Consider the following 13,997-nt stretch of genomic DNA (forward strand, 5'->3'; position numbering starts at 1 on the left):
GAGCTGATTAGCTCTCAACTGGAGTATTGTGTCCAGTTCTGGGCACCACACTTCAGGAAAGATGTGGACAAATTGGAGAAAGTCCAGAGAAGAACAACAAAAATGATTAAAAGACTAGAAAACATGACCTATGAGGGAAGACTGAAAAAACTGGGTTTGTTTAGTTTGGAGAAGAGAAGCCTAAGGGGGGACATAACAGTTTTCAAGTACATAAAAGTTGTTACGAGGAGGGAGAAAAAAATGTTCTCTTTAACCTCTAAGGATAGAGCAAGAAGCAATGGACTTAAACTGCAGCAAAGGCGGTTTAGCTGGACATTAGGAAAAACTTCCTAACTGTCAGGGTGGTTGAGCACTGGAATAAATTGCCTAGGGAGGTTGTGAAATCTCCATCATTGGGGATTTTTAAGAGCTGGTTAGACAAACACCTGTCAGGGCTGGTCTAGATAATACTTAGTCCTGCCTTGAGTGCAGGGGACTGGAGTAGAAGACCTCTTGAGGTCCCTTCCAGTCGTACGAGTCTGTGATTCTTTTTCCTGCTTAAATTCTATGTTTTTCTTTTCATGATTTATGGTAAGTGGACAGATTTAAAATCTCTGCTTCAGCCCTCAACTGCTTTTAGCGCTTCCAGTTAATTATTTATTATTGCTTAAGAGTAAGTTTAGAATAGAGGGGGCTTTTCTCCTGTTTTAACTTGTTTATTGATATTGGTATTTACTAATACAAGTTAATTGGCCATCGGTTAACCCAACTTAGCTAACACTCCACAAACACTTATTACAGGACACACACATTTGTAGTTTGCTGGTTGTGTGTCCTGGCTCTAGCCCAGCTTTTAGAAACCTCAGCTAATTTGAGTTAGTTGACCATGTGTTGCCAATTATCATGATTTTTATTGTTGTTCTCCCAGTATTTGGTGTTTTCCTTAAAGCCCAACTCCTGAAGGCAAGTGATTGCATGAGAATCTCATTTTACTTTTTTTTTTTTTATTAACTTTTCTAGCCTTCATGGTTGCAGAGCAAAGCTTAAAAATGTGACCCAATCATAACTTAATGGCTCAAAGGCCAGAAAGCAAATTAAAAGACCTCCCCCCCTGTTTTTGTAATCTCATGATTATTTTGGGGCCTGCACTGTTTTTGAATAATTGGCCTGACAATCTGTGAGTTAAACAGGAACAAATACTCTAGTCTTGATGTAATAAGATGTAAAGGAAAAACATAAATGTCATCATTTGTCTCCTTTTACGTTGGATAAGGTTCTGTCAATACTGGTGACCTCTAGTACTTTTAGCGCCAAGCAATGCACCCTACCACCATCGTGTTTTCCAGATGCATTCAGTGAAGTGCAACACCCTCTTATTTTTCTCCTCCACCCTTTCTGCTTTTCACACAGTAACTGATACTATATTAACCTTGTGAGAGAATCCTTGTTGTAGTGCTCTTAACCATCGCAGCATGGCCACTTCCTGCTATGCTTGAGTCCAGCTCACAACAAATGACATCCGCTTTTAGTTTAGCAATAAGACGGAAAGCATCCACTCTAGTGTGCGCTCTGTAGCGGAGATCCTGTTTCCATTCTGATCTCTCCTTTTCAGTGCCTCGGAACTTAAGCCGAGAACTTGATTTGGGTCTGAGATTTTAAGGCTGGATCTCAGCCCAAAGGTGGTTTTTTTTGTTTGTTTTTTGAAAGTCTGAGCAAAATTTGTGTCTTTCAGCTATGTCAACAGGAACAAATAGGCCATCCCCACTGACAGTTTCTGCCTGATTGTTCTGTGAGGCAGAGGAAGGGAGGGTTGATAACCTGCTGCCCCCATATTTGGTAGGGGCTCCGACCTTCCAAACCTGTGGAATTCCTGTGATTCACAAGGCTGTTTTGCCATGAAGAAGGCCCTGTGTTTTGAGCATATCCGCCTCAAGGAGACTACTGTGGTATCATGGGCTGCCTTACTGACCAATTCCCCTATTTTTTTTTAAAACTGGAGAGGGGGGATATTAATAGACCCATTAAATCTGCCCTTTCCCCTGATTGAGCATGCTCTCCTCAAGAGGAAAAGCTATAGTGCAGCAGGGCATGCCACGCCAGAGGTGGTTGCATTTCAGTAATGGGGGAAGAGATCCGGATTCTGTCTGTAATGCATTTTGGGGATCTTTTTGAATTAAGGGCAATACCCAAATGTTAGAGTAAGGTTATTGCTATATTTCCCCTCCTGCTGCAGTCTGCAGCAAGAATCTCTGCTGGAATTTTCAGCCTAATGCTGAGTGTCCTGGCTCGTGTATCCCTCAGACCCTGAAAGTTGGTTTCTCATAGATGTTTTTTGATACTTTGAGTACAGTATCTGTGGTGTGGTGTTTGAATGTGTTGGTGAGTCATTCCTTTACCACAGCAATATCTCAGTAGAGAGAAAAGAGACTATGAACCAGGCAACCACAAGTCACCAAAGAGAGAACAAATCAGGGACCCGATTCAGCACTTGTCAGGAGAGGCCAAAGCTCTCTGAGAGCTCCTCAGAGAGGATGAAAGGGACTTCCAAAGTAGGCAGGTACCAAGAGAGAACATCAGTAACCTTTAGTCATTACACTGGGTGTTGTGTGTGTTGCCCATGTCCCTCTTTTATGTGAGGGCAGCATTCAGCTAGCTAACAGCCAAGTAAACCATGGGAGCCAAATCCTCAGGTCTGGATTGTAGGCTGGGATCCACATATTAAGGGGGCCCTCCTAATGTGGATTTCCCCTTGTAGGTGCTGAAGGCACCCTATGACACTATCTCACCTTCCTAGTAACCATCAGAAGGCACCTTTCCCCCTTCTCATGAGTGCTCCATGCTGGAAGGGCTCTGCAACAGACTGGAGACTGAGAGAGGAGCTGTCACGCTCCATTCCCACTAATCCCATGGATGTGGGAGTCAGTGCTCACTGAGCAGTGTGAACTCCCCCTGACTCTGGCCAGCAAGGATCCTGACACAGTGGAGCCAGGAGCACTCAGCAGTCCATGTGAACGGCTCCTCTCTTTACAGATAAAGGGGGGCGGGAGGCATGCAGGTGTGCAAATTTCACAAGGCCCCAATTCCCTCCTCATTAAGAGGAATGGTTAGTAGGAAACTCTGCATGGGGACTCCATGGACTTTTCCATCTCTTCATGCCTGGCCTATAGGTTTCTCTGCCAGAGGGTGAATGATCTGGGGCTTAGATTTTCAGTCCTTATTTCAGCCCAACTGCCATTGATCCTGTTAAAATTAATTGTATAAAACTCCCATTGATTTCAATGGGACCAGGATTTTGCCTGTTGACTTCAATTGGTGTTTGCCAAAGCAAAAACGGGGGTAAGGAGCTGAGAGTGTAATTTGTAATTCTTACCCTAATTACACGAGTATAGCAGCATGAGCAGCACAGTGGCTTTCTACATCTCCTTTTGTATACATCCAGGTATGCTAGAGGAGTCACGCAGGAACAAAATGGATATGGACTGCATAGTGACTCAGCAAATGAGGCAGCCACCCTGAGTTTGGCAATTACTCTCACAGAACCTTGGGCATTAGAAGCTATTTGATGGTGAGAGAAAGGTTAGTCTAGGACACTGCTCATCCCTCACTCGTGTCAGAAAGAGCCAGGCTAAGCCTGTCCATCTCTCTTCTCAGTGGCTATGCCCTGTTACATTTCACACACACACACCCCAGTGCCAGCTGAATTCACTGTTAGATGTTTTATGTTGATATTCTGAGTCTGTCTTTTGAAACCTGTTTCACTGTCTGTATGGAAAAGCTGCATCTCCAGAACTCCCTCCTTGTTTTGTTCACTTATTTACGTATTGAACATTTTTGCTTCTCAGTTCTTTGCTGTCATGATGTTCCCTAGGGATACCAAATTATTTAGCTCTTAAATTCTAGAGGTAGTGAGAAGCAGTGTTGGCCAGTGGACTGGAAGTCCAGGAAATTTGGGGTTTGTTCTTGACTCTGCCACTGATTCACTATGTGACCTTGGGCAAATCATTTCACCTCTCTGTGCCTTTGTTTCTCCTCTCTCCCTTTGTCTGTCTTTCTGTGAACTCTTTGGGACAGGAACTGTATCTTATGCTGCGTGTGTACAGTACTTAGCATAATGAAGCAATGCTCTAAGATGAACAATATTACACCCAAACAACTATGTTAACCCTTATTCAGATTTCAAAATCAAGCACTCAATCTAGGAGGTGCCTGTCACATGTAGGAGCTGTGATGTGGTGGAGGCTTTGGAGCAGGCTCAAGGAGGATGGAATCTTCAGACATTTTGGCTGCTAAATGCTAGCAACTCTCTATTGTTATGTGCAAAATGTGATTTTCTTCCCAAAGAATTAGAGCTGGTCAAATTTGGGTGGATTTTTACAGGGATGGCAAAAGGCACATCACTGACACAAAGGCCAACCCCTGGCCATATTTGAAGTCCCTGCCCCAAAGCATGGGGGTGCTAGAGAATATCAAAGAAAAGGTCCTCAGAATTTTTGAACATGGGCAAAACAATATCTTTTTCCTTTGGCTCAATCTCAGAAACGGCTGCACCATTTTGGCTGAAATTTTCTTTTAAAAAAATATCAGACTGAGGCAAAACACCTTGTAGGGAAAATTTCAGCCCAAAAGCTCAACGTTTTGCAAAGTTCTAAGCAATTGAAAACAGGGTCTGATAATGGGAAGTGTCAAGCATGCTTAATGTGTCACCCTTAAGTGAGGTCTGTCCTTAATATCCCATTTTCTATAATGGTTAGAATTATGAAGAAAGGTTAGACAAATATGTTCATGCTAGGACTCTCAGTCCTCTGTGCTCTCTTCTCCAACCCTTTTTTTTCACACACACATTATTTTTGTCCTTACTTCTACCTGTTAAAGTTGTCAAACCATATTGCCCAGAGTACACATATATATTTGCCCCATGATCTGAGTTTTTTTCTGTGTGTGTAAGGGTGTGGGTAGCTGTTTGTGTGGTTCTGTCAGGGAGGGGTGGTGTGGGTGACAGGAAGTGGGTATTGATGGCTGAGCCTGTGGTTGTTGTGCAGCTGTTTAGTCAGTGCCGGAGGGGGAGGGAGATGTGTGTGAGAGGGTCAAGCAGGTGTGTACACTACTATATAGGGCAAATTGTGCATTGTGTGTATTTGTAGACAGTGTCCTCATTAGAAATATTGCTCTTGCTTTTCAAGATCTACTTTCCAGATCAAATTACCTATTTTGGGGGCAAACTTACGGTTTGAATTGAGTTTGAAACCACTGACCAAGTTTCATTCTCTAACTCACCGATGTGCCACATGGGTTCACAGTTCGGTTTTCCTCTGCCTCAGATAGTGGGTAAAAGAAAGGCCATGCCTCATGTAATCTCAGATCTTATATTGTTAATATGAACGAACTACCTCCCAGGTTTCAAAGATTCAGCAAATTCATTTGGGCAACAGCCATCTTACATTTTCAAATGTGGTGGTTGCTCTGCACTTTCTTAAAATCAGTCCTCTCTAAGGCATCACAAGTTGGGCACTCAGAAATTGAGGCATCCAAAATCAATAGTCGTTTTTGAAAATCTTAGCTTAGGACCCCACATAAAAAAGCAGCAATTCCAGTTTTAAATGAGAAAAACGTTTTCCACTGGTCGTTGGCTTGGCTGTTACACAATCCCCAATGCTTTAGGACAGGGATCGGCAACCTTTGGCACGCAGCCCGCCAGGGTAAGCCCCCTGGCGGGCTGGGCCTGTTTGTTTACCTGTCACGTCCTCAGGTTCGGCCGATCGCAGCTCCCACTGGCCGCGGTTCACCACTCCAGGCCAATGGGGGCTGCGGGAAGTGGCAGTCAGCCTGTCCTGTTGAGGTGCCCACATTCGAAAATTGGACAGTTAGTTGCTGTTGAACCTTAAGTGGCAATTATGGTGCAGTAACTGGAGACTTGTATGGTAATAATTATATTATTACTGGGGATAATAAAGGATAGATTCTGTTTTTTTTCAAGTTAGATTCCAGGTAACATGGTAATTACTTTTGGATCCACTAAGAGAAATATCAAGAGTTGGCTGAGTTTTTAATTGTGTTTAATATGCATTGTGAATTTAGCCCTTTTTTCTGTTCACAAACCAATCCGTTTCTTTGAATGGCCGTGTTACTCCTAAGTATTCAGTAAATAGTTTATGCGAATGAATTTCACATTGTAGGCAAACTGTTCATTTGGACTATTTGTTGTGCGATATTTGAATGTCACATGGAGTTGTTCCCTGCTGAGTGATGGAAACATTTTACATAGGAGAGTAACAAACTCATCTTCCTGTAGGAATTTTTTGGATGTTTAATAAATTGTGCTTAAATTCCTGATTAACTTTCAAGATTTGCAAACGTTTTAATGGATATCTGCTGGGCTTCTGAATACTCATGAATAACATGATCCTACAAATTAGTATTTATTATTTGTATTATGATAGAGTGTACTGGTATGTGTACATTGCAATAAAAAAACTCATGGCTGCACAGACACACTGAGTGGCTTGCTGCCCAGTGAGTTTGTTACAGAGCTGGGACTACAAGCATGGGGTGAGATTCTGACCCTATTAAAGCCAACAGAAGTTTTGCCATTGACTTCAGTGGAGTCAGTATTTCACCTCCAGTCTCACGAGTGCCAGCCAGTACCTTAACCACCAGATGGTCCTTCCTTTCTCAAATAGTAGCAAACTAACCTCCCCACTTCTACTTCTGAAAACAATCTTCAGTCACCATTTGTATTTTTCAACCAGTGCTATAATCGGCTGGAAACTTAATTACTATTCAGCTGGTGCATATTTTCCAAAATTAAGTTGCCCTAAAATGAAACGGCCATCACACAAGATCTTTGGCCCTGTAACTGAAAATACTTCCCATTTGTTTGGTTTAAGTTTAATTAAAAAGAAGAAAAAGTTAGGTTTTAAAAAATGTCCCAGTCTTACCAGGCCCGCTTGCACGGTTTCCTGTTTCTTTATTTCAAAATTATACAAATGAAAACCAAACAATTAAAATTACTTTAAAAAGTTGTGGCTGGGGCTCACATCGCAATTACATCATTTCCAAACCACCCTGTAATCACTTCTCTCTCATAACAAAGATCAAATATATTACGCATCATAGCTGGCTAAATGACATTTGAAATCACTATCACTTATACATCACTGTAGGTCAGGGTGGGCAAACTTTTTGTCCCAAGGGCCACATCTGGGTATGGAAATTGTATGATGGACCATGAATGCTTATGAAATTGGGGGTTGGAGTGCGGGAGGGGGTGAGGGCTCTGGTTGGGGGTGGGTGCTCTGGGGTGGGGCCAGAAAGGAGGGGTTCAGGGTGTGGGAGGGGGCTCCGGGCTGGGGCACAGGGTTGGGGTGCTGGGGGTGCGGGCTCTGGGATGGGGATGAGGCGCTGGGGGTGCAGGAGGTTGCTCTGGGCTGGGATGGAGGGGTTTGGATGGCGGGAGGGGGATCAGGGCTGGGGTAGGTGGTTGGGGTGGGGGGGGGTCAGGGGTGCAGGCTCTGGGCGGCGCTTACTTCAAGCAGCTCTCAAAAGCAGTGGCATGTTGTCCTCTGGCTCCTATGTGGAGGCGCAACCAGGCGGCTCTGCACACTGCCCTGTCCAGAGGTGCCACCCCTGCAGCTCCTATTGGCTGCAGTTCCCAGCCAATGGGAGCTGCGTACAGAGCCCCCTGGCTGCCCCAATGTGTAGGAGCCAGAGAGGGGACATGCCACTGCTTCCGGGAGCCACGTGGAGCAGGGCAAATCCCTGATCCCACTCCCCAGCTGGAGCAATGGAGCGGGGAAAGCCCTGGACCCCGTTCCCTGGTGGGAGCTCCCTGGTGGGAGCTCAAGGGCCAGATTAAAACATCCGGATGCAGCCCCCAGGCCATAGTTTGCCCTCCCTTGCTATAGGTTTACATGGCGCTATGAAAACTAATAAAAACCTAACCGCTCCCTACCTATAGGTCCTTACACTCATGATTAGAAATAAGCAGAAATAATGCACAAGCAAAATTGCCATTGTCAGGACTTAAGGTAAATATTGTTTAAGTGGAAAAAACATATAATCAACTTCACACACTGTCTGAGTGAAATAAGCATGCTCAAAATGTATTGTTATAACATGATGGCTTGTGACCAATCAAAATATAAGTGTAAAGTGTTTTGTTTTGTTGGACTAGTTTTTTTCCCTTTTATATCCCTCTAAACTAAGCTTTCACTGTGGCTTTTGTGAAAGACCCTGCTCAACTTTTGTAATGTTTTGTGACCTCATTCAGTTGTATTAGAGACAGATGCTACATTGACTGGGGAGGCAGCCATGGTAAGATTTTGTAGGCAGAGTGGATTCAACTCTCATATTTTTTTAAAGCTCTCAAGAGGAAAAAAAATAGTAACCTAAAGTTTAAAATTATTAGAGTTGTTCTTAGTCTAATTTTATTCCAGAGAGATTGCTATGCTTCATGTGGGTAAAGAGGTGAAGGGAAATAATTGGTATTGTAGGGATCTGAGATAAAGAATTACCTGTATTGATTTTTTTTTAAGGCAATCCTCCTTTAAAACATCACCCACGCTTCTTGTGGAATATAAACAATGAATAAACTTCCTGGTCTAGAGATTTCAGACTTTTTTTTAATAACAAATTACATCATTTAATGAGTTGATAAAAGCAGGAGTATTGTTGAGAAATCTGGTCTGGTCTACTGTTTTCATGCTTCTTCATTTGTTCCTTGTCTTGGGAGAGTCCTGCAGTGAGGTTGAAGGCTTGTTTAGATAAGAGATGTGGTGCTCTCAAGGAATTTCTGATGTGATGGGATTAGAATCTGAAGGGAAGCTTTGCCTGTTTTCAACCGTTGTAGGTTTGAAAATAGAGAATACTAGGGTTCATTCTCGGTCTGTGTGGGTCTGAAAAAGGGAGCAAGGGGGAAAAAAATCAAATGCAAAGAATAGGGTGCAAAATGAAGTAATTGTGGGGAGGGGAAGCACATAGAGAAAGGGAGAATGTGTGTGGTAGGGAGGTCAGAAAGAGGGGAAGAATAGACAGGCAGATTCTAACAGAAAAAGAAGTTGATTCAGTTGTTGTTTTTCAAAGCTGTCTAGGGGATTTAGTCACACATCTTCTATTAAAATTAATAGAAGATCTATGGCTTAAGCCCCCAGGCAACTAGAGCACACTTTTGTACTGGCTTAATTTTTGGCATGCTTTTCCATCCCAGTACCTAGAATTTCCCTTTTAGGGAGGAGAAAACTATTTTTAAAAACCCAAAACAAATAATTTAAGGACCGCTACCCCATTAATTACAAGCACTTGCAGCATAGCAGAGGATTGGAATAGAAATGGTTGTTGTTTTTAAACATGTCATGTGCAGGATGATTTCCTCCCATAGCAGAGCTACATCTCTTCACTTTAAATAGTTACAAATATCTGTAAGATCTCTTTACTTATATTGAAAATCATGAATTGCAACATGTTCATTTTATCACATGGTGATGATTATCAAATGATTTCTGCCCTCTAAACCCTACTGTGGGTTTTGCAATAGCTAGTTTTGGATCTAGAAAGGCTAAATGCAAAAGGGGAAAAAAAAGGAATAAAGAAAGGTAAAATTGTAAAAACTCAGGAAATTCAAAAGTGAAGTTTCTTATCTTTCAAATGGCAATCTCTAAACATTGCAAATCCTGGATGCTTTATGGTATAGATTTATTATTTTTATTACAAGCGATAGTAGATTAAGCTACATATTTAACAAGTAAAGCAGGAGTATGGGACATGTTGCAACAAAATGAGTTAACATTTCTAGTACAACCTTAGTTCTCAGCGTTTTAACTGTATAAACCTAACATTGGGCTACCTTTTAGGGGTGAGTATTTACATGACTGTGATTTTAAAATTGTAAAAGGGGGAGAAAATGAAAAAACATGAAATTAGTTGGCTTTACAGAATTTATAGTCCCAATCTGTGGAATTTACATGCTCCTCCAGTTTTGCCCATAGTGATAAAAACCATCCCATTTGCCATCAGAGCTGGCACTATCTGGACACTTGGTATGTTTGCTACAGCATATCAAATGTACAGTTTGATGGCATAGGCATTTCTAAAAGATCACTGGTGGTTTAACCACCAGCAAAAATAAGAACCCTGCAATTGCTGCAAACCTGTCTTCTGTGAATATTCACTCACCTTTTTAACAAACTAACTTTTGTGTTCCCTTCTATGAACATTCATGTGACTGAATCTTGCTAGCATGAATGTTTACAGAAAACAAATTCCAAACTCAAGCATTCAAATACTTGTGGGACAGACATTTTAATTTCGCTTTCCATGAACATCGGCACCTGAAACCTGACTGCAGCAGCTGCACTCCTCCGATCCAGGAACTGTAATAATACCAGGTGGCCGAAATGATTAACTGCAGTAAGCAACACGAGCTGAATTTTGGATTTCGAACAACACAGCATTGCCAACTCAATCATTCAAAAATCATGAGTCAAGCCCCAAAATATCATGGTTGTTTTAACAACAAATATTTTATGAAAATAATAAATGTTGGCTTCTTTTTATTTGCCATTTAGCTTTGAGCCTCCAAGTTACACTTGGGTCACATTTTCCAGCTTTTCTCTGCAACTGTGAGGGCTAGAAACTTATTTTAAATAAAATTTAGGATTCTCTCATAATTTCATGCTTCCAGAAGCTGGGGCTTTAAGAAAAACATGAAATATTGTGAGACTCATGATAAAACTGTGAGAGCTGGCAACACTGGAATGAATAAACAAAATTCTCAAAATCAAAAAACCTCAACAAATTTTGAATAACAAATACATGTTGAGAAAATCATGACTACTTGATAGATTTTCCACAAACAAAAAAGAAGGTAAGCTCAATAAACACATTATTCTTTCTGAATTATTTGCTTCACTCTAATGAGAACCTATGCATTTGCACTCACAGACTTCCTCAGTGTGACAAGCTAGTTCTGAATCTGGTGAGTTGCTCTATAGTTTGTAGTTATTTGTGCAGAGCATTGGGATTTTGATTTTAAGCATTTGTGTGTATTTCTCTGTAGGCTAGTTTTAGATCTGCTCAACGTAATTACACAGTAATCTGCAGAACCCTGTAGTTATCCTATAGTTACAGTGTTATATTCCAGTTATAACTATATAATAAAAGGAAATTAACATGATATTTTCTTCTGTAACTAGAAGTACAACCATATTATACTTTCTCACTCATTCTCTCTACCCCTTTCACACTCACACTCTTTTTTTTTTTTTTTTGCCTTCATGCTTTTTCTGTGGACCTTTCTTCCCCCATTACCTCTTCATTGGAAGAAATGTCTCCTTCCAAAGTACCCGCTCCTCTCAGAATGACAGAGAGCGCCTCCGTTTCCTAATGGTATCCTCCCCATGAATAAAAGTGGACATGGAATGGCTGATGCGAGTGTTCAAGCTGTCAGAACTGCTCCCAGTGCTATGGCCCTTCACCCATGGACACAGGCACCGCAAGATGTTCCTGTGGATATAGCCATCAAAGCAGTAGTAGATGAAAGGGTTGGCACAACTGTTGGCAAATGCAAAGGGGCTGCTCACTTCCATGCCCGCCTGGGCAAGGACATAAGGAAGGCAGAAAGGTGGCTTCAGGTCCTGGAGCCCAGAGATGATAGCCAGAAGCTTGAAAATGTTGTACGGAATCCAGGAGAAAACAAAGGCAGCCACTACAATGAAGACAATCTTGATAGATTTCCTCAGCTTTTTGTCATGTTTCCCAGATTTCTGGTAATGCATGCAGAGCTTCTTGGTGATGGAGCAGTAGAAGGTCAAGATGCTCAGCAAGGGGAAAAAGAAGGCCAGAATTAACGTTACCAGTGACACAATCCGTTTAGCGGGTGTGAGGTCCACATCTATGCAGTAAGCCTGGCCATTATATTGCCTCAGTTCTCTGGACAGAAGTGTGGGAAGCCCTAGGAGGCAGGAGAGGATCCAGACACAGATGCAAAGTCCATTAGTGTAGAATCTTGTTCTGACTTTCCTGGCTACAGAGGGGTGCATGATGGCCAGGTACCGGTCAGCACTCATGCAAGTGAGGAGGAAGATACTGCAATACATGTTGACTGAGATGATGTACGAACTGCCCTTGCAGAGAAAGGAGCCTGACCTCCAGACCCCCAGCCAGATCTCCTTGTGCACCCAGAGTGGCAATGTGAGGAGGAAAACAAAGTCAGAGGCAGCTAAGTTGAGGATAAAGATGTCGATCAGCCTGCGGACTCGAAATTTGAAGACCAGGGCTCCCATCAGGATGGCATTGCCAACGATTCCCACCAGGAACACAGTGGCATACAGAATAGGAAGGAAAATGCCCATATATGGTATGTACAGAGCTTGGCAGTACTCTTCAGGACTCTCCGTGGAAAAAGAATATTCATAGCTATCGTTATAGCTTAAAGTTGTCTCAGACATCTTAAAGAAAAATCTGACCAATCTGGATGAGCTGTCACCACCCTTACTCTTATTATCAGAGACAGCAGAGTGCTGATCTTTCTTCTTTTTTTCCTAAAGATCTTAAGAAACCTCTTAAAACAAAAAACCACCACCCCCACCCCACCCTTTGATATTCACAATTCTGCATCCTTCTCAGCCAATCATATAAAGACAAGCAAAGGGAGAGTCTGATTAGTCAAACCCACACAAGTCAGATGTTTTGTAGGAGTCAATTGGGTTGAGTTGGGTTTTTTTGGCTAACTGATTTTTCTCTTCATTTTGCATTTGACCATGATGCCTTTTAAGGTTTGTTTTTTGTGGGTTTTTTTTGTTCTTTTAAGGTTCTGAACTGTTTGGGTAAGGTTTTTTCCTTTCTTTCTCTTTAAGCGGGATATTATAATAGGTGAGAAAGTTTGAGGTGATGGAGAGAAACCAGGAAGTGGTTAATTCAGCATTATGTTCTTTTATTTCTCTATCTCTTGGATAAATTGTTGTTAGTCTGTTTATATATTTTTCTGAGACTTGGAGGTTTATACCTTGGATTATTTTGTCAACTGATTTTCTGGTTAGAGTGACTATCACCTATATAAATGCGACTAGGGAAAAGCTGTTTAAAACCATGCCTTCTCCATTCTAACCTGTAGCAGCAAATCCTGCTATTGCAGTCCTTGGATCTGCACACAGAGTCTTGCCAATGCATATCAGTCTTGACCTTCAGCACTACCTGCTATTCCATTTCTGGATTCATCTCTGTGTGGCTCAGAGTCAGAAAGAGTCCTTGTTTCCATTTTCTGCTGCAGTTTCAAGTCTAAAATTGCTCTTCCTTCCCCATCGCCAGCTCTGCCTAAGTACCTCACTCCTGACCTCCAAAATGCCTGTTTATTCCAGTCCTGCCTCCCCCTGGCACTGCAAATTCCATGCAGTTCTGGTGCGTAGCTCCTATGATATTCCCTCTTGCTGTCATACTGAAAGCTTTGCTAATTCATTTAATTTCTTATCTGCAACATCTGCTGCTATTCCAATTCTGAGCTACCCCACATACAGCCCTGTCAGCATTGCTTAGTTTGGATTTTAAATCTCTGTTTTAAAGTCCTTGATTCCAATACAGCTTTGCCAATGCCAATATTCCTAAACAGCAACACATCTGATTATTCTTTTATTGGTCTTCACCCTGTTCAGCCAATAAACCTTAGTTCTGATTTCCAGCCACTCTCCCCCGTCTTCTTCCAACATTCTCCTCCACTCACCCCTGCAGCTTTAGATCTGCAAACTCCCCAGCTTTTCCAGCCCTGCGCCACCACATAACTCTGCCAATGCACCTCAGTCTTGATGACCAGCACCCTCAAACCTGCAGCAGCCACATGGATTCTGAAATGGTCTTTCAAGAGAAATGAGCTAGTCTTCAGAGCTTAGAACATTTAAAATTACAGTGCACAAACTCCACAAAGTATAGTTACAGTGTAGTACCTGTCCTTCCCAGGCACAAGGATAGACTAGATTTATGAATCATCAGTGATCCAGGGAACTTTCCCATTGGTCCACTGAATGAAAGATGTT

At 42.2% G+C, this 13,997-nt stretch overlaps 1 protein-coding gene across 1 annotated transcript; it reads right to left on the reverse strand.

Moving 5' to 3' along the window:
- Positions 1-10,830: 10,830 nt before the first annotated feature.
- Positions 10,831-12,484, reverse strand: GPR15 (G protein-coupled receptor 15). The gene has a single exon (XM_073328906.2). It carries the CDS (start codon positions 12,417-12,419, stop codon positions 11,325-11,327), a length of 1,095 nt encoding a protein of 364 aa, XP_073185007.1. The 5' UTR covers positions 12,420-12,484; the 3' UTR covers positions 10,831-11,324.
- Between the last annotated feature and the right edge of the window lie 1,513 nt (positions 12,485-13,997).

The sequence above is a fragment of the Lepidochelys kempii genome, chromosome 1 (genome assembly GCF_965140285.1).
Source record: "Lepidochelys kempii isolate rLepKem1 chromosome 1, rLepKem1.hap1, whole genome shotgun sequence".
Taxonomy (NCBI): Eukaryota; Metazoa; Chordata; order Testudines; family Cheloniidae; genus Lepidochelys; species Lepidochelys kempii.

Bases quoted from the DNA above. Each gene is read 5' to 3' on its own strand.
- GPR15 (XM_073328906.2), bottom strand. From the start codon at position 12,419: ATGTCTGAGACAACTTTAAGCTATAACGATAGCTATGAATATTCTTTT.